Source organism: Drosophila eugracilis, unplaced genomic scaffold (genome assembly GCF_018153835.1).
Source record: "Drosophila eugracilis isolate 14026-0451.02 unplaced genomic scaffold, ASM1815383v1 contig_2154, whole genome shotgun sequence".
Classification (NCBI taxonomy): domain Eukaryota; kingdom Metazoa; phylum Arthropoda; class Insecta; order Diptera; family Drosophilidae; genus Drosophila; species Drosophila eugracilis.
The window spans coordinates 612,605-634,052 of record NW_024573038.1 but is presented as its reverse complement, the minus strand read 5'-3'; the positions used below and the strand labels follow the sequence as shown (position 1 = coordinate 634,052).

At 45.0% G+C, this 21,448-nt stretch overlaps 3 protein-coding genes across 3 annotated transcripts; all 3 read right to left on the bottom strand.

The window, feature by feature from the left end:
• Positions 1-4,187: 4,187 nt before the first annotated feature.
• LOC108116745 lies at positions 4,188-5,033 on the bottom strand. Its single transcript, XM_017228764.2, has one exon. It carries the CDS (start codon positions 4,964-4,966, stop codon positions 4,253-4,255), a length of 714 nt encoding a protein of 237 aa, XP_017084253.1. The 5' UTR covers positions 4,967-5,033; the 3' UTR covers positions 4,188-4,252.
• Positions 5,034-5,101: 68 nt separating this feature from the next.
• On the bottom strand, positions 5,102-5,716 carry LOC108116723. Its single transcript, XM_017228740.1, has one exon. The coding sequence runs from the start codon at positions 5,627-5,629 to the stop codon at positions 5,102-5,104; it is 528 nt and encodes a 175-aa protein (XP_017084229.1). The 5' UTR covers positions 5,630-5,716.
• On the bottom strand, positions 5,661-6,395 carry LOC108116746. The gene has a single exon (XM_017228765.2). It carries the CDS (start codon positions 6,358-6,360, stop codon positions 5,728-5,730), a length of 633 nt encoding a protein of 210 aa, XP_017084254.1. The 5' UTR covers positions 6,361-6,395; the 3' UTR covers positions 5,661-5,727.
• Between the last annotated feature and the right edge of the window lie 15,053 nt (positions 6,396-21,448).

Below are 21,448 nucleotides of genomic sequence, written 5' to 3'. Positions count from 1 at the left end.
ACTATCTCCACACCCCTCCTCAGCGGGTTGCAAGTCAGGATGCCACTTGATCATTAACAGTGAACCGCGAAAAGAGGAGTGCGGATAGCGGAAAGCGGGCGGCAACACGGGAGCTGCACCATTTAACAGCTCCGAGCAATTGCAAACGTAAATCAAATGCCACATTTTGCAGTGGCAGCACCGCGGCTCCTCCCCACCTTCCATTGCTTATTTTATTTGTAATTTTTAACAACTTGAAACTTGTGTGGGTGGGTCGACCAGCTAGCAAGGCGGACTACACTTCAACAAAACTGGTATACGTTTGTGAAAGAAATGAAGAATTCTTGAATTCCCGAATCAGTATCTCCGTTCAAGGTCTTTCTGTGAGTAAGTATCAACGCGATGAACATTAACTCGTATCTGTTTCTCTTTTTAATGATATAATCATCCTGAAATGACATCTCCATCCTCTAATACCTGGTTTTACTGTGTAAAGGAGGATACGTGGCAATGGATTCTACTCCTCGTGACGCCCACATCACTGGTGGAGGAAGAAAGAGGACTCCATTGGCATGCCAGTGCAGTACAGATTGGCCAAGAGGAGGAAGGCTGAAGGAGTTGGCTGCCAACTGTTGGATGGTGCTGCTGCACAAGCTCACACAATTTTGATTTATTATTTTGATTCCTGTTACTTTACTACCTGCCAGGATGCAGCCAGGAACTGGCACTACGCCTCCTCCCAGCCACATCATTGTATCCAGAGCACGGCAGTCGTCGAAGCTGTTCTTTATTTTTATTCACACGGTTTCTGGTTTTATTGCTCCAATTACTTCATGTACTACTCGCTTTTCTACCCCCCTCCCCCGCCGCCACTGACAACGGGTGGCACTCGAGAGGATTTAATATTTTCCTCCCCGGCTCTCTTTTTACTGTTTTTATGTTTCGCGTTGGCAGAGCTTTCGAAGATTTCTGCTGGGCAACAGAGTGCAAATCAGAACCGATAAGAAATTTGTGTTAAGGTTTCCATTTTCATTGAGGAATATATCGGACCAGTGCTTGTCAGTTCAGTGGGTACCAGGAATTAAGGTTTGCAAACGGGACTAAGTTCAATTGAGATTCGCATTTCGTTAGGGGATTACTCGTACCTCGAATCCCCTTTTATTCCTGAAACCATTCCCAACTAAAACTGCAGCTCGATGGGAGCCAGCCAGCAACAACTTGATACCAATTAAGCACTCACAATCATATGCTGAAAGGTTGGAGCTCTCCATTCTGCCACTTCCCCTAGGAAAGCTATTTTGTGCCGGCTTTTCCGCGACCCTCTCGACACCTGTTTCTGCTTTGCTCTTCCCGCCGAGATGTAGTATGCAAAACGCTTAACTGCACATAAAATATACAAAACTAACTTAGTTCGCGCATATCGCAGGGCATAACTCATTGCCACCCGGCACCCACACCCTGCAACCTGCACCATGCACCCTTCACCATGCAGCCTGCACCACTCTGTGCAACGTGTGCCACTTGCCATTTGTAACTGGCTGCACAAAAACAAAACTAGTGACAATAAAAGAGCGAAGAGCGAAGAGGAGCCCCAGCTCAAAACCGATTCCTAACGAGCTTTGCTGGAGCTGTTTGCCAGAGATTGTCCTGAAGTGGGAGGTGCGGCAGGAGCTGAGACTTGGCTTTTCGTTGGGGTCACCGAGGACGGGGCTTGGAATCTTGCAACTGAGTGCTGATCTTTAACTCGAATGAAGATTGAATAATTCCGCTCTCACCCAGATCCGGCTCGGATTTGATCTGCTCCATTCTCGCCGTGGACAGCTTAGATGCTCTAAGCATTACCATATCAAAGATATGTATTTTTAAATCCCCACTCGCATCGCACTCCGCTAATGGCAACTGCTGAGTGGATGCAACAAAGCGAGTGCACTCTGCGGGGCCTGTAGTGGGGCAAAAGGGTTCGACTGGTACGGTGGTGTGGTGGGCTAGTGCAGCTGCGGCGGGTTATGTATAAATTCATAAAGAGAGCCACAGCCAAGAGTAGGGGCACAGCAGCGACGAGGACAACTACGACTGCGACTGCGACTGCGGCAACATGTTGTAATTGCGTATTTTATAGATATGCGCGGTCCTTTGGAAGGGAAGAAGGAAAGGAGTGGGCGGCTGTTTTATCTGCCACTCGCTCTGTTTGCTTTTGTTTGGTGCGGAAATGGCAGCCGGTGTGCAGCGAAATATGGCAGTAAGAGCAACAACACCACGCATACGCCATGTTGCGCCATTTGAAGTTGTTGGCGTATACGTAATTTTTATTTTACAAGCAAACAAAAACGAAAAAAAAAAGGAAAAAGGAAAACAGAAAACATTCAGCGCTGAAAAATGCATTCAGAGCCACGGCAATAACAAAAATGGCACACAGAGCACAGAGAAATTTTAATTGCTCAAAAAGCGTCGACAAGGGACGGGCCAAAACACATGTGGATGTGGCTATGGACGGGGATGTGGAGAGCTGGAGGAGATTGGGGTCCGCCAAAACTAAATTTGGGTCCGTTATGGCGAACGTTCCTTTTTATGACTTTTAATTCAATCAAAGTTAAATGAAATTACGAAAGGAAAGCATCAATTATTAGTTTTCTATGCTGTTTGCTTTGACGGATCTTTTAGGGGATTGAGGCTGAGAGTGAAATATCATAGCTAAAATCCAACATTTACTCGAGATATATTTTAACCGAAATGAAAAGCCATCCACTTTAGGTTCGCCATCACACATTTTCATATTTATTTTTTTAGTAGCGGGCTTTTGTGAGCAGGTGAAAGTGAAAGGCTGCTGGAAGGAAATAAAAAGAAAATTCACAAAAAGTCGCACGCAAATGCGCACTTAGCCTACCCTGCCCTTTCCATATCCTGTTTGGGAATGCTTTGTCGTGTATGAGTGTGTGTGCATTATCACCCATGTGTGAAAATCAGGACATGCGCGTGAGAGGAACGGCTTTGTTTGGCTCGTCAGAAACTAATGATGATGATACGGACTCGCCGAGGCAGCTCTCAGTCTTCCTTTATTTTTAATGTGATATTCATCGGCGGGGGTCCTGGGTTGACATTCAGTGTGCAGTGGCATTTGAGTGTGAATGTTTGGATAAGCGTTATGATTTCGTTCTGTATCTGATTCAGCTTAGAACGATTATGTCCAAATTCAAGGACGTTGTGACCAGCGAGAATGAGCCTTAAAAGATATTTTCCTAAGTTAATGTATAGCCCATTCTTTGTGCTTCAAAATCCACGTTCCCGGACAAGGTTCTGCCGAAAGAAAGACTAATTTTTGGAGCCTGGCTTCCCTGCTAGTTTCAAAAGTGATATTGCTGTCATCTGAACAATTCGAAATTCAAGTTATACTTTCCTCCTTGAAAAAAATGCGATTATGTTCCATGTTCGTGCTCCTATACATCGTTCGGAAGCTGGAGATTGCCAGGAGCGGATGCAACATCAAAGGAAAGGAGGGGATGACAGAATCCTCAGGTTGCCTGCTGCAGACCAGCATTTCCTCAAGGCGGCAGAATAAAGAGCTTTTCCGCACCCTGTTTAAAATTTGTCCCAAGTAGTTTTTGTTGAGTTCCGTTGTCATTCAATAAAACATAAGAAGGACTTCGCACTGCATACACGATTTGGGTCCTTAGACCTCTTTAACAATGTAGAGTTAATGCCGTCGCTTAAAGTCCTGGCCAAAAGCACTCCCCGCAAGTTTTGAGTTTTGTGGGACCACCACAGGCCAATATGGCGGCAGTCCATATGAGCACATAAATTACGCCAACGCCAATGACAATGACAATGACGACAATGAAATGTGATGCTCCCCTTGCCCCTCCTCCCGCCACCACTCTCACGCCATGTTCGTGTGCGTGGAAATGGCAGTTAGCTGGGCCTGTGTGAGTGCGGCCGTCCATGCCTGCATTTGGCTGCCATTGTTGGGATGTCTAAAATTTCATGCCACAACAGGAGCAGCGTCAACCAGCTGGCCAACTACAATGGACTCCGAACTGCTGAACTGCCATTCCGAGAGCGCCGCCCATTTTGTTTATCCGAGTAAAATAAGCAGCTTCGAGATAATGCATGCAATCACAGGGCAAACGAGCCAGCAGATAATAACAGGCCAGAGAGGGGCTGCGGATTAGGTGACATTAGGGGGAGGAAGAGGTGGATGAAGAATCAGAGCCTTAGAGCCTTGAGGTTGGTCAACACTGGCCAGCATCAATCGACAATATAACTTTTCGGAACCATTTTATTGACATAGTAAAATACCAAAATATCTCGATAGCAGAAATGGGATTATGGGAAAAAGAAAGGTGACAACGGCAAGGCATTTCACGCGAGGCTCTGCATCATCCGTCGTCTTAATGTTATCCTTCATGTAGGCGATGGCCACTGAGATGGGCGGCGATCCCTTAGAGCTCGGCTTCTTGGCACACGAATCATACAGATGTGTGGTATAGTGAAACGGAAAGTTGATGCAGTGCAGCTGGGCGGCCTCCGTGTCCGGCTCGATGTAGTTTCGGCCGTCGCAGTAGAATTTGCCATCGCTCATGGTCACTGTGTAGCAGCTGAAGAGCGGCGAATCGTAAAAGGAAATTAGCAAGTAGGATGGATCTCTGATGTCGGACCGCCTCCAAATTGCATACGGCGTCCCAATGGCCGGGATGCGGTCCTTGTGCTGAACCCGGATCTCTTCAACGTAGCAGCTGTGGCAGACGTAGTGCAGGATATATCCCTCGATAAAGGAGCAGTTCTCTTCCTTGCAGACAACCGCAGCCGGTTCGATAATAAGCAGGAGCAGAAAAAAGAAGACTGGTAGCGGGTGAGGTGAGTGACGTTTGCGCAGGAGCTTTGGCTGCGACTGGGAGTGCGTATGGTGATGAGTTTTCTGAGGAGGATGGAGCCGCGGACAGTCGATCCACTTGTTATTCAGGCTTCGTGCGCTTGAGAGGCGCACTGGCATTGCTTATAGGCAAATGATTCTTTGATCATTTTCGAAAAATTTGATTGGAATTTCCAGGAGAATAAAAGGTTCCGATCTTTTGTCGCCCGCCTGACATAAGATTCCCCCGTTGCCCCCAGCCGTGCGTTTCACACCTTACCACACTCTCCTCCAAAGGTCCCAGAGCCGCAGGATCCAAGGGCGCGTTCGGGTAGCCTGCCCAGGGATATCCCGATTGGGAACTAGCCTCGCATAATGAATGGCTACATGATCAATCTTCGTTCTGGGCGACAGGCCACAGTGTTTCATCAGCTCCCGTACATAGGAGAAGGAGAACCCGAAGCAGTGGATGCTCTCCGGGCGGATGTGGAGGCCAGGATCAACGGAGTGCGAGCAGTGAAGACAGTTCAGGCTCAGGGTAACGTTCTTGCAGGGGGATATGCGGGACTTGTAGAAGGAGACCAGCATCTCCCGACCTGCCTGCTTCCTCCACCAAAGCCAGTAGGGCACGCCGGCCTTGACCCAAACGTCTCGGTAGTTCAACTTCATATCGGAGCTGTAATCGCCTTTGCAGGCTAGCGTGAATGGAATATCGTCTTCGAGCATGAAGTCGCATTCGTCGAAGGAGCCCTCCGAGGAGGCCAGAAGGTAGGCGAGTGGCACCATCCACAGCTTCCAAGTCATGGCTGAGAGTTGTCTTGGGTGGGCCTAGGATGTGTACAGAATGATAAATCATGGCGTCAAAGACGAAGACGATTTTTGCTTGTAATTTTGATATTTAATTAGTTCGATAATTGAAACACATTTTCTGTTACAAAATTGATTAATGATTTATAAACGATAATCGCACACAAGATCATCAGTTCTGTGGTCGGACTGCAAGTACTTGCACTTTCCTTTTGAATCTCGGGTCTCTTTATGAACAAGGAGCCGTAGTGCAGGATCGGCCTCTGGGCAAAATCATCGCCCTTTCCCACGCTATAGCCCAGGCAGTACCTCCTCAGCTCACTCAGATATCGCATACTGAAGGGGAAGCAGTGCAGGGTGGACGGGGTGAAGAACAGGACTTCGTCGGGCTTGTTAGCCGAGCGCACTAGGAAGAAGTGGCCATTGAATAGGGCACTTCCGTGCAGAAAGATGGTATCGTAGTCCGCCAGCATCGTGGTGTAGAACGATACCAGGAGAATGGGGTCGGTACCCTTCTCCTCCTCGCTCCTCCATAAGCTGAAGGGCGTGGACGTGGGTGCCCTGTTGTCGCGGAACATTAAATACATATCCTGCGGTACATTGCCCTTGCACACCATGGTCAGGGATGTATTGAAGGCGAAGGAGCAGTTCCCAGTGCTGTGCACGGTCAGAACTTCGAGGAAGCGTACCAGTATCAGAAACCCAAAGAAACTGAAGTGTGTGTGCATGACAATAAATTTGAACAGGATTTCTTATAAGTTATCAAAACTAAATATAACAGACGTTATCCGCATGGCTTTAATAATACACCAAAAATGTTTTGAATCTAGTTCAGGTATAATCTATCATTCAAAGATTTTAATATTTTTCATTATTACTTTATGATTTTATGGTGTTTTTACGGAACAGAACCCCAATCACGACAATAGCCAACCAAATACCAACTACCCAAGCATCCTTAAGTTCCCAAAGAGCTCCCAAATCAGCATCCAAATTTAAACGAATCACCAAAAAATCTAAATATTAAACCGTTGTTTATAAATCCTTTTACATAGCCAAAAAAATATTTAAGCTGCTATGGCTCTTATCGGTATGTTTGCCCTTAGTTTAAATCTAATGGTTTGCTTTATAAAAAAATTAAGTAAATTCTTTAAATTGTATGTTCTATTGTTTGTAAGAAATATTAAAACATGAGCTATTTGAATTCTAAATGACCATTATTGACCATTTTTGAGGAAGCTTTCAGCAAATGATTAGTTTATTAAAAGAGTTTATACGAGGTGTGTTCAAAAAGTAAGGTGACTTTGTATTTTCAAGAAAAACTATTAATTTATTTATCAATATTTATGTTGTCCCCTTCAAAGTAATCCCCCTCAGATACAATACACTTATGCCAACGGTTTTTCCAATCCTCAAAGCACTTCCCATAAGCACTTTTCGGTACAGCCTTGAGCTCTTGCAGCGATGCAGTCTTTATCTCTTCAATCGTTGCAAATCTCCGTCCTTTCATAGGTCTCTTCAGTTTTGGGAACAAGAAAAAGTCACATGGGGCCAAATCCGGTGAATATGGTGGCTGAGGCATTATTGTGGTGTTGTTTTTGGCCAAAAAATCTCTCACAAGCAAAGATGAGTGAGCAGGGGCATTATCGTGATGCAAAAGCCATGAATTGTTTTTCCACAATTCTGGACGTTTCTTTCGTATTGCTTCTCGCAAACGGCGCATAACTTCCAGATAATACTGTTTATTGACCGTACGACCATATGGTAAGAACTCCTGATGCACCACGCCATGGTAATCGAAGAAAACAGTGATCAAAACTTTGACATTTGATCGAACTTGGCGTGCTTTTTTCGGTCTTGGCTCGCCTGGGCTCTTCCATTGGGACGATTGGGCTTTGGTTTCGATATCATAACCATATACCCATGATTCGTCACCAGTTATGACCCTTTTGAGTAAATCTGGGTCGTCGTTGACGTCATTCAACAGCTCTTGAGCGATGCTCATGCGACGGTTCTTTTGGTCAAAATTCAGCAATTTCGGAACAAACTTCGCTGACACACGACTCATACCCAAAACGTTTGAAAAAATTTCATGGCACGAGCCAAGCGATATACCGACATCTTCAGCAACTTCTCTGATAGTGATTCGACGATTTTCCAAAACAATTTTCGTCACTGCTTGAACGTTTTCATCAGTTGTTGACGTGCTTGGGCGTCCAGAGCGAGGCTGGTCATTGGCATCTTCCCGGCCATCTTGGAAGAGTTTGTACCACTTGTACACATTTTTTTTACTCAGAACAGTTTCACCGTATGCCACTGTCAACATTTCAAGTGTTTCAGAGCACTTAATTTTATTTTTTACACAAAATTTGATGCAAATCCTTTGATCCATATTTTTCGATAGCAAAAAATCGCCGAGCTCGCAAAATAACTTGTAACTTTACGCCTCTCACAACCAAACAAAAGAGGATGTTCCATTGAAACTTGGTACAGATGTTAGGGAAGAGTGTACCAATATAACAAAACAAAAAAATCGATAATCGAAAATATGTTGCCCGCGAAATTTGAAAAGTCACCTGAACACACCTCGTATACAACTTTAAGTAAAAGAGACATTTACATTTTGTACAATGAACATGTTATTTTGTGATGTGATGTATTTTTTAAACAGTGGAAGAAAGGTAATCGAGAGATTGTAACGAGATTTGGATCTATCATGTCAAAACTTAGACGATTGCAGAAGTACAACATTTCCGAAACACATGATTAAATGGGTTCAATTTTTACAAAAGAGGAAACAACTTTTCCTTCTAATTAAAATTCATACGGTTGGACAAATCAATATTCATCAAATAACCCCAATAAGAGAACAAGTTTTTCCGACCGGGTCACTTCTATTCCGATTCATACCCGCTTGTCATGTCAAGGGTCCTGGGCCATGACCAACTTTTGCAGAAAGTTCCGGACAACTTTTGCTAGCAAAAGATGGTAAACTTGTTTCAATTTAATCAAAGTAATTAAACATTCTCGCAGGGCTTCCAATACATTTAATTTTCCGAGCACATACTAGTCGTACATTTCTCAGAGAGTGAGGAAAAAGTAAACCTCTTCCCCATAAAGATTAAGAAGGGAATTCTTCTTTTTAAGTAACTATAAACACAATTTTACTTTAGGATATGCCAGTTTTACAGAAGAAGAGATTTTAAGACATTTCTGATTTTAATTTCTTACAAGGGAAACCAGCACTCCTAACTTAGTCCACCATTGCTTGTTTTTACAGGACTGAAAGAGTGTCAAGCCCCAAACCTCTTCTGCATTTACACATCATTGTCCTAGTCCTGCCATTCAATCTGGGCCTCGATTTCACTGCAGCAACTACGTGCCAGGCTAAGTGCTCGATCGGAGGAGGCCAGCGAAAGTAAAAAGAAAATTCGACAAATTGATTTACATGTCTGTCTCTGTTCTTGCATCTTCTGGAAGGGCTGCAGCAGTGAAATGAGGACGACAGGGCAGGCTGGGAGGCAGGCTGGAACGAATTTACTTTCAATTTCGCTTGAACGACAATTTCTCTGATTTAACTCCATTTCATGAGAGTTCCCGGGCTGGGACTGGCCCATCCCGGGCCTTGGTCTTTCTTTGGCTGCCTTTATTGAATTACAATAATAAATGGGGGTATGTATTGGCCCACCGAAGCCGGATGCGTCTTGAGAAGCGGAGTGACAGCTCAATGTGTAGCGCAGGTGTATTGTCTGGCCGATATAAAGGCCCCAAGAAAAGAACCGAATTAAGTCGGGAAGATGCCAAAACTGCCAGTGAATGACATTCCCGAGCAGAACCCTTCTGGCACATATTCAAAGCTGGAATTACAATTCCATCTTGCCATCTCGCACGACTTTGCTGCCGGCAACGCGCACTGATGTCCTAGCCACGTCCCCAGCCCAACCCCCCGCCACATCCTTCGAGCGGCCTTTATACCGGCTTCATTGTAATTTTAATACATGTCACATGATTTACAGCTGACGATGCCTTCGGCACCTCCCGTCCGCCCGTTCCTCTGTTCTTCCCAGGTGGTGACAGCTTTGGCTTTGCCTGGCTTCGGCCCTCCTGCCGCTGACACATTACCAATGCATAAAAAGATCCACAATCGCTCTTTGAAAGTGACTGCTGCTGGGCTGATGGGCCATTGTCAAGCCTCCGTTGCAAATGGGTCGGAGAACGCAGTAAGCCATTGATTGGGACATCAATTAGGCATGGATCTTAGAAGTAATGGAATTGATAGTGGATCATACCGTTCAATAATGCATGGGAAACAAATATGGGAAGATGACGCATTCAGCAGAAGGCCTGCAGATGACAAACTCCGCTAAAAACCACGCTGCGAGGACAACAAGTGGGGCAGAAAATAATTCCATTAGTAAAATAAATAAACAAAGGCCAAATGAATGATTGAGCAGGTATAGGCGCTGCCCTTCGACCTGTCCCGCCCAGAGTCGAGCGGGCACATCTTAAACCTCAAGGCGTCGCGTGCATAAGCCAAATGCAAACACCCAACCCACAGACACACAGACAGTGTCCCCCATCTTCGCTCATTTCGCTGAGGTCTCCAAGGATGTCACTCGACTGCGGTCGGCTGAATACATATTACATGAGCCGCCCAAGTGGAGCGCTTACATATTGACCCATTTCGATGCCGCCAGACCAGACAGCCGCCCACACCCACATCCAGTCACTCACGCAGTGGAGTCCCTGCTTACCTGAGCTAAGGAGACTCCGAGTAGTTTTGGTTAATAAAGTCAAATGCCACCAAAATCAAAAGGAAAACGCCACTTACTACTAATGGCATCACGGCCTCGGTGGCGAGATGCCATGAGGACCTCATCCTGACACAACTATCCGCGCCACCACCGACAACCGCAACACCAACAACAGCAACAATTGCCCTTGGATATCCGCCAGGAACTTGGCTTCCCTGCCAAGTTGGGGGAAAATTGGGGATTTTTAATTGTATTAACATCGCTCAGCAGCACAGTGAAGCAAAGCATTACTCTTTCAAAGCTGTTATAAGATAATGTTAAAGGAAGATTTAGTTTAAGAGTATACATACAAAAAACCTACCTTAGCACAAACCTACCTTGTCTTCAATATTTTTTCCTTCTAAAATAACATCCAAAATATTTTAATGATATACCGAAAGTGTACGACTGCACGACTTCGTAAGCTCTTTATATATCTTCTAATTCTAGTATTTAATTGGTTTAGTTAACTTTTAAACTCTATTTAAGTTCCAATGACCATCGACCCACTGTTTGCCAGCGATCTCCGAGCATCCCTGGACATCGCGATTGGCTCAGCTTTGTGTGGCACTTAAGTGCGGGCCGAAGCCTCCAGATATTTGATATTGGGTTATTTGATTTGGCTCGAAGCTTGATTGCTGCTTTTAGTCGGAGTAGGATGTCCTTTGCAGGAGCTCCTTCGTACGTAAATAGTTTGGGGAAGCGGGCCTCGGTGCATTAGTAATGAAAGCATTAGGTTGAAATTAACGTGCTTAGCCGAAGTAGGTTTCGTATTTGCATAAATCGTTTTTAAGAGACTAGAGATCCAGGAGAGATCCTGCCAGCTCAACTCGCTTGACTTTCTCAACAAAAAATGTGAAACTTAAAGTAAAGTTGGTGAAGAGTGTTGCATTAATGGGTTATGGAGCACATCAGACAGAGGAAATTGGTTGGGAAAAAGGAAAGGTAACAGGACTCATTCGACAAATCTACTTAAGATTTGTTTCCCAGTGAGACGCCACGAAGAAAGCCAAGGACCAAGGACACAGGAGCGGTAGCGTTGAATGAGCCCACGTGCTGCCACAACAAAGGAGCCAGCAAAAGTCAGTGGCGGAAGCAGAGAAAGGCAGGGAAAGCGGGTCCAACACAAACGACAGCAAATTATTCGCTGTCAGGGCAGGACAACGGGAAGGCAGTCGCATGAGCCGAGTGTGCGTGTGGGAGATTCCGCCGGACAGTGCAAGGGATTGCGTGTCTGGCAAGTCGGCGACCAAAAATCAAAAGAAAATTGATATTAAGAAATTGCACGAAATGAGTAAATGAAGCGTGGACGCCTAATGGACTGACGTCTGGGCTGAGCTGAGCCAAGGAGGGCGTCTGATTGCCACCTTGGCTAAGATGTATTAAAAATTCCACGAAAACTAATCAATGTCAAATGTCCGTTGATTGTTCCACGCCGACGGCCCAGATAGATAGAGGCAGCTTTCTGGGCGATTCCACGCGTGGTTGGTTGGAATTAGAAAATAATTTGCTATTGTCCCGGCAAATTTATTGGCTGCCATAAATTGGTCGAGGCGTGTCGCTAGGAGTGTCATCCGATGGGCGGACCTCTAGTATTTTTACGACTACTATTAGTTATCTGCCCATTTCAGCTACTGCTGAACCCTGCTGAAACTTATGTAATTGCAAATCTGCAGCTTATTATGTCAAAGGAAAATAAATGCGACTTCGGAATACCCCTGTGCTATAATATCTTGGATATTAAAGTATGTTAGTATCAACAATGATTCATATATTTTAAGTACAGCTGTGAGATTGAGAAGCAGAAAGAAGAAATATCTTAGTGTTGCGAAGATAGTGAACTGCTCCCGAGACATCTGGCAACGCCGAACTAACGGTCAGCCCTTGCTGACCTTGCTTATGACTGATACATCAACACGGGCGTATATACTGGGGAGGCGCTACAAACTTTGAAGATCCGCAACACTTAGATTGCTTTTCATTACATTGAATTTGATATCTTATGTTCTGTGTTGGCTCCTCTTTTCTAAATAAATTTGTTGTTAACAAGTCCAATAAGTAACAAGTCCATTCAAGGAGACGAGCATTAAACAGCGATGCTATCCTAACAATCAACAAATCCAAAAGGGATCTATAAGCAGATAATCATTATGCTCAGCTTAAATGCGATTTCAGTTATGAATAAAAGGTAGTCAGAGTTCGGTGAATGACATTTCCCTTTCGAAACTTCAAACCTTTCCCACAGAAATAATGTGGCGCATAAACAAACAAACCCGAAAACGCGTTTCATACATCGTCGTACAATGTGCATCGCTGACATTGAGTCGAGGCCCTCATCAGCTCGCTCGCCCTTTTGGCCAGACGACAGCTGTCATATTGACATTTCTACTTAACATCCTTGCTCGCTGCTCAATTTTTAATCGCGTTTCCAAGCCGCTTTTGCGGATCCTGGCCCGCAGAGGAAGCGGCAAACTCATTATTTTTATTAATATGATTTTCGCTGCACTTCACCTCGTTTCACTCCAGTGCAATTTGTGCATTTTGTAATTTTAATTTTCATATTTAAGGGCAGCGGACTGGCGATGCGATGGAGATGACAGAGCGCGCCAGTGTCAATGCATCTCATTGTGCCGTTCAATGAACAGCATTTATTTGCAATTATTTGTTTAAGCCTCGACGGCAGGGCAGGGGCACAAAGGAGTCGCGTCCTCTCGTGGGTGAATTACTTTAAGCCTCCGGGAGCGAGTTGAGCAGCTCGAACAGACCCTTGCCTCCCTGGAGCAGCACCCGTATTCCGTATTCCCCGATATCGTATTGCGATGGAAATGCGTTTTTAATTGCTGTCAGAAAGGTTCGCGCCGCCGACTGCGTGTTGAATTATGTCAAACAAGTTGTCAGCCGAACGAATGGCGACCTCGTTGACACACTTTACGGATTCCATTTAAACCACTCTTTATTCTCTCGCCCGCGGAGTCATTGTGTTGTAAGTTAATGCTGCGGGCCAGTGGGAACAGTGTGCAAGATCGTGGCGAAGGACCTGCAACCTGCCACCAGCAACAATGCTGCTGCGTTCGTCCAGTTGCATCTTACCCCCACCCACCCTGCCAAGGACGATGTGAAATAATTCCGGGGCCAGGTGAAAAAGTCACCTGGAGGCAATTGTCAGACACAACACTTGGGATGCTGCCCAGACTTGACCAGAGCAGAGCTCGCTCCCCGGAGTTGACAGGTTCCTGTTCCATGACGCCCCAAAACGCTTGGCACCTCAGCACCTGCTGAGCAGTGGCTAAATGCTGACTACTAACTGCTCACTGCTAACTGAATAACTGACAGGTTTCCAGGCCATGGAGAACTGCCAACTGAGATGTCAAGCGCAGCTCGAGCCGGGCTAGATGAAATTCTAGTTTCGTTTTCCGGCAGATAGGAAGGACCTTTTAAAGGGAATCAATTTGACCATTGGCCAGACCGTCGCCGGGTGATGCGTAATTTATGTAAACTCCCACTGCAATGAATAATAATTCGTTTCAAGGGCTACCCAATTCCCAGGGCAGAACTCCCAGGTCTCTAATCCGGCGGGCTTGACTCCAGCTTATTGAGCTGGAATCGAGGAGCGACAGCAGAAATTGAATAAAAATCGAGAGCCAAAGGAACGAGAATATGGCAGCAAAGGTCGGAGTCGCCGTCTGGTCTGATCCGGCCAAAGCTGGGCGGGAGGACAGGGGACTCGACGGCAAAAGTTTCGTGCAGTTTCCTTGGCCATGTCATTGGCCTGGCCTGTCTGTAAATCTGTCGTTGTGGTTTGCAGTCAACGTAGAAAATTGACTTGATAAAAAGTTTACTATTTTACTAGATTCCTTTTGCTCCTCTGCTGCGTTTAGTTAGTTTTCCATCCCGACGTTCGTTGGCCCTGTAAGTTGTCAGACGCTCTTTCGATTTCCATCTACACGCCTTATGAATTATAATAAAATGTACAGTCCCCGAGTCGTCCTTTCCTTTTCGGAGTCTCCTGGAGGCCTAGTACTGGCCAAGTCGAAGCCCTGCCAGTTTTCGAAGCTGAACTTGAGGATATTCTTGCCCGTCTAGACTCCTGCTCGGCAAGACCTCCGCGCCAATATTAAGATATGCAGATGTACTTACAGGTCCCTTCCCTGCTTTTCCGACTGCGTATCCATTTACATTCAGCAGCCAAAAGACCAGCAAAAAGGCAATAAAATCTCCCTTGAATAAAGTAACACAGTATACTGGTGGAAGAGTAAAAGATCTGAGCGGGGCAGCAGCATTCGTGATTTTAAGCTATTTTGAGCTTAGGCGGTTTGTTTCTGTTTCTAAGAACTTTTCTAAGCTGTTTTAAAACATTTCAAATTCTGTCATATTATGGAATACGGTTATACTCGTATGGCTAGATCGACTTGCAAGGAATCCTGATCAAAAATCTACATACTTTAGAAGCTTGTAAACTTTTCCCTCTGCCTTATACTTAGACAACACATCAGAATAAGTTTACCACCTGCTTACTAACTTGCTATATAATTAACTAGATCTGAACTATAACTATCATCGAACCACATCCATTGCATCAATCAATTTTGATATTTGCATTCCGTAATAAATAGAATTTCTTTAGGGATATGATAACAGAACAGTGTGTTAAGGATATCTTATTCCTGTGCATGAAACCGTGTGAGAGTCGGAAACTCCTCCGTGTTCCTGCTACGCTTATTTGGCTCGAATTCAATGCACAATTTGGCAAAAAGAGTACCGGGCTTAAGATTGAGGAAAATGAATCATCTGCTTGAATCATAATCATCGCATAATAATATTTAAAATGGATTTTAACCGATTTATGGCATTTTATGTAGCCTTTGTAGGACTTTCAGGGCCATTCAGACCCCCCGCAACATCCCCCAAATCCTCCTCCAAACGGCGCCCACATGCACTTATTTATGTAGCTCGAGTATTTCTTTTTATTTGATTTCGGGTCCAGGTACAAATGGATATTTATTCCCCCGCCGCGGACCGAGCGGAGGTCATCCCATAAGGGCTCAAAGCCGACTACCCGCAGTCGGCTTTAAAGCAGTTAAATTAAGAAAGAGCCTGCGGATGCGCAAAGTTAATTGCTAGCCTGGCAGGACCTGCAGTCGAGCCCCGGGCTGTCCTACTCCCAGATGTGCCAGATCTCATGTGTGCAGCGGTTACTTTTTCAGGTCATTAGATGGATAAGCGCCCAGAGTCTGATGCAACTTGCAGCGTTGATTTTCGGGCACCTAATCAAGCTACTTAGGCTCTTACCCATGGAGTTCATGACATGCTTGTCAAAACACACTTCTGGTTGGCCATTTCTCTGGCAGGTTGAATCTTATCAACTCCGCGATCATTAATATTCAGTGGGTCGTCATCAATGCACTTCTTAATTGTTTAAAAAATTAAGTTTATATGATGAAACTTGCAGAACTATAAACTATTGAAGATTTGTAGGACACCAAAAAACAATAATTAACAAGAATAAACGCTGTAGTTAAATTATTAATTTTCCTAGTGGAAATGGACAAAGCGCCACCTATTGTCAAAAAAGCATGTTGAGTAACTGATAAGTACATATATAGTTAGTAAGTCAGCATAGGGTACTTAGCCTTTATTCACCCAACCCCACCCGCTGCTCAAGTTCTGATGCAGTTCCCCCGACCGTAAGTTCCCCTCCCCCTCTCAGGTCATGGGCCACGGACTGACGTTTTGAATTGCCTGCTAGTGCCGCCTGCTGTCAGGCTCAAGGGTTCCAGGACTCCGGGACTCGACACTCGTTGCCGGCCTTACCTACGCTGCACTTCATTTTGCAACTTTCGAGTGTTGAATGCATGCTGCTCCACGGTGTGTGTGTGTGTGTTCGTGTGTGCGTGTTTACAAAATAGTTTTGTACTTACTTCTACTTGAACTTTTCAGTTGGCTTTCTTCTGCTTCAGTGTCCCCCGCTCCGCCTATTTTTTCAGCCGGAGGGGTACAAAAATGTTGCCGCAACTTTTTTGCCTGCATTGTTTTTGACTGCATCGCTCTGGCCGGCCACCCCGTTTCATCCCTGTCCTCCAGCTCCTCCTTCCGATTCGCTGTGAGCTGTACCTACGGCTTTTACTTTGCGTAGTTTCTCCTCTGCAGCTGTCTTGCCCCTCTCGTTCCCCCTTTTCCGGTCCCAACAACCTCACAGCTTTCTCTGCTAGTGAAGCCTGTAATTTATTTCTTGTTTTGATTGAAATATTGCTTTACAAGCAAAAAGACACAAACCCGCACAGTAAGGACGAAGGACCGAGGACGGAGCAGGTTCAGCTCGGGCTGAGCAGGCAGGCTTAGCAAATACGCAACATAGGCTGGATCGGTGGGATTGGTGGAGGGAGTGCGGGTTGGGGTGTCAGCCTGTCTGCCAAACGCATACACTTCATTACACGCCGGGGTACACTGAGAAAAAGGCAGCACGTCCGATGGCTGTCCGGGAGGACCTGGCTCAAGGCCATTCCGATTTCTGGCAGTGCATTTGGGCCAACTAAAAAGTTATTCGTTTCCCTGCACAAGGACTTGCCTTCAGCCGAGGAGCCCCGCTCTCCGGATCAGCTTGTCTCTCCGTGTTTGTGTTTTCCTGGGTGTGTGGGCTTCGCAAACAGGCATATTTCAATCAAAATTACATATTGAATTCTCACAGCAACCGACCGAAAAACTCCGAGCCAGAGCAAACTTTCAGCCTCAAGAGCTGTTTTTGTTTTTAGCCCAGCTCCCCTTGTTGCTGTTTGATAGTTTGCAAGTTTAGAAAATGTGCAATTAACTACAGGAAATTAGTGTTTTCAGTTAAATTTTCTGTTTTTCGTCGTTGCCGTTGCCGTTGCCGTTGCCAGGCTACTGGGAAAGTGGTTTGCCAGTCGGTTTAGCTTTCTCGGGAAACGGGCTCCTGGAATTGGGTCCGCCCGTGAAAGTGTTATCTATCCGAGCTGATTTATGTGCCACACCCCGGCAACCCCTCAGCAATCATGCAAATAGACCCAGACATAAGCTGAAGCCTTCGCCCGACAATGCAAAATTAATTCCGAATGCTTGTCATTTTAATACGTCTTCAAATCCGAACGATTTTCAACGGCTTTTGTGTAGCAGATAATGTCGGCGATGGCAGGACGAACGATGGCAGCTCTCCTTGCAGCAGAAGTCAAATTGAATCAACAATATTAGCAACAAAAGACCAAGCCGGCTCGCCTCACCTTACTTCACCGCCCCGTCAGAAGTTGGATGGCGATGAAACCCTTGCACAGCTTCATCATCATTATCATGCTCAATATCTCGGAGCCGGCTGCCATTTTATATTATAAATTGCATTATAATTCAAATTCTGCAATAAATCTCAATTTCGAGCACAAAGGCTGCGGGGAGGTCGTCGAGGGGCGGAGGGAAAACTTTATAGCCCTCGACGCACCTTGAAAACGTAAAATGGAATCACCGCCCAGGCAAATCAATCGATTACGCGACTTAACTTTTCAATGGCCTAAACGACGGGCGAACAAGTAATGGGAAATGGGCGAGGAAGTCGGGATTCCTTTATGTATATGATAATAATGGAAGGGTCTGGGCGCCGTCGATGGACTGTCAGGCTGGATTTCTTTCAAATGGTCCGTTCTTGCGCTACGTAGAAAATGGCAGAGGGAAAGTGCGAGCTGTCGATGCTGGATTTCTTTTTGCCTGATGGAGGGATAAGTTTATGATTGTGATACTAATAGTGGCTGCTTTTGACTTTGAAATGACAGCGAGCGATGGACAGAGCTCGCTTCGTTATGGCCAACTTTAATTGTTAAGCTGTTTAATTTAGCACACCAACGAGGGACCACTAGAACCTGTGGAATAACTGAGGGGCCAAGAGAACACAAATGGACTGCGCCTTTAATCATCTGCTTTTGGGGCATAAGCCGCTCCTTTCTTTGCCTCTCGACACCAGTATGCTTTCTAATAAGCGATAAATCTGTGCCAAAGCTGGCAAAAGAAAATTGAATCAGGCACAACCTGACTTAGTCCCCCTATTCTGCTCCAGCGCCTGCTCCCGCTCCTGCTCCTGCTCCACCGTCACCAGGCAAGTGCCAATGGCAACGATTTATATTAAATATTTAGAGCCACACAACACAACGCAGCATGGCACAATGCTCATGTATGCCGTTGTCTCTGCCAGGGTTGCCATTGTTGTGTCTAAAGCAATAACTTTTGCATGAGCCCGGGACAGAAAGGGGTCACCGAACAAAGACAGGTTGCTTCGCCCCAAATCGAATTAAAGTGCAGAAAGAAATGGAGAGACCTCGGGGTCTTTATTTTTCCTACACAGAACAAAAATTCAAAAACCAAATCAATGTTGAAGTTAATTGGCACCGCATTAATGGAATCTTAAAAGTAGATAATAATTACACTTTATGAGTCTTATTTCGAATGATAAAAAGTTTTTTATTCTACAACAACATTGAGATAATATCCGTCATCCCATATCTAGCTGTGTCATATAAAAAATCGATCTATAAAACTTTAACTTATTTTTGAAAAAATTAACTTAAATCCTAAATAAAAATTAGATAAATATAAAGATAGTTTAAAGATACTAGTGCTGGTTTAAAGATCTTTTATATGTTTCGCTCAGTGCTGCTTTTAGGCTGCTCACGCCGACACTTTGACCCGTTTGGCAATTCCTCAATCAATTTCGAGGACAACGGGCATAATGATAATGGCAGGGGGTGGTGTGAGGGAGGGTGGAAATATATGCATTAAGGCTGCCAGCTGAATGGCCCGAAAATCTTTCAATATTCACACCCACCAATAACGGGGAATGGGGAAAATGAAGAAAAGGCGCGGTATTAACATAATTTAGCAATTTTCATAACCTCAAAGGCTTTCTTAACCCTTGTGCGACAAGGTAATGGCCATTTGGCAATTTAATTTCTCTCACGCACAATCGACGAACTGGTCGCTCCAGTGCCCCGGCAATCCACTTTTCCCCGCCCCTTACGCACACTCGCACACACTCGCACACACTCTCGTACACTCACGCACTCACTCACCAAGAATGCTGGGGGAAATCTTCCTTTTCGCAATATTGCCAGCCATAAATCCTGCTTAAATTGTGCATGCAGAGGATTTTTGTTCCAGAACAGCAACTCCCCAGCTCACCACCCCGAACCCCCTGGTTAACCCCCAGAACCCCTCTGTGCCACTTAGCCGCCTGCAAATTCCTCACTTGCTCATCTCGCCCCCTCCTTCTTGCTTTCACAACACTCTACACTCCACCCCTCCCTGACTCGCTCACCTCTCGCTCTGACGCACGTTGGCTTGTCTTTTGGCCCGTGCATATGTTAATAACCGTTAGCTTTGGTCCCAGAACCGCTCCCTCGTTCCCACCAACAGCCCCCCCTCTTTCAGCCCTCTGTTTTTTATTTGATATTATTACGATAATTTATTTGGGCAATAAATTTCGCAAAGAAAAATGCATTTACATTTTCCTCTGTGCCATAATTTCAAACTCTTTTCTGGCGCGCCAAAGTTACGGGATTACGAGGGTTAACCCGTAACCACTCAGATCGATTCCGGGCGAAACTATTTCAGCCGTAACTCTCTATTAAAAGCTCATTTGAATCCTCGACTTGGCCATGACGCATTGGGAAGCGGGTAAACAGCAGGGACTGGGAAAAGCGCGATTGAAAATGAGTTTCGCTCATAAATTTTCAATGAGGTTTCCACACAATTGCAGTTGGATGCGTTTTTCTCGATTATCATCGTTATTATTATTATTATTATTACCACAGCTATTCGATAGCTTTTATGCATGCCAAACCAAGAAAAACGAAAAAAAGGAAGATTGTTAAAATGGGAAATGGAGGAGGAAATGGGAAATGCAATTGCTATATAGTTATGGATACGCAAAGATCGAAGCAGTAGACAAATGAAAGCACAGCACTAGAAGGACTAAAGTATATTTATAACCCGATTATTTTATATCATCACAGATGCAAAGGATGCAAGACAACTTGGACACACTGCAAATAAAAACGAGACCATGCATGGAAAACAAACAGAAGTGGAAAGCTGGGGAAACAAATTAAGCCAGATACGGGAAGGATTTGAAATTTCCAATGCATGTAAAGTAAATAGCTCGCCAAATGCATAAATCAACGATTTAAGGGCGGTCCTTTTGCTACCCACTCTGTCCCCACTAGGGACTGCTCACTGATCACTGCTCACTGTACACCTCACGGAGTTCACTGTACACTTGGCACTGCCAATTTATCACTTTTCACAAACACTCGAAGCACTTTTTACTGGCCGCTCTTCGGTTTTTCAGCTTTCACTGTTGACACGCTAATTTAAGCGCCGGCAAACAAAGTAAATGGCTCGCAGTGGAACGCCGTTAATAAATCATAAAACAAAACAGTTTCAATAATAATACAACGAACGAAGGGAAAACTCTGTGTGGCAATGTTATCGGACATTTGTTTGCAGTGTCGTGTTCTATTTGAGGAATCGAATTAGCATTTCCCTCTCGGATCTATGTCGGATAATGGGTTAAGTATATCGGATTCGTATTCGGATTCGGATTCTGATTCGTATTTTATGCTGTGTTTCATTTGTTTACATGTTGTGGTGGAATATTATTGAAAACATACTCGGGCTTCGTGACGAACCAAACAAATACCAAATTACATGGCAAACAAGAGATATAGATACTATATCCGGAACCAAAGTCAAACAATATAAAATCAAATGTGTCTGTGTGTGGACTGCAAATAAAACGAATTGAAAGGACGCGCTCGTCGGTGCCGCTTTGGTCAGATGCTCTCGCCTCACAGTTGGCCTCAGTTTTGGACGGTTTCAATCGGAATAGAACTCCCCAGCACACCAAAACACGTCGAAAACTAAGGTCCATTGTGGACAACACTCCACATCAGGGTATTCTTGGATGAACAAGGCACTTTACTCGGACACTAGGTATTGATATATTCAGTTTGTAGTTAGTAAGCCTAGTCAA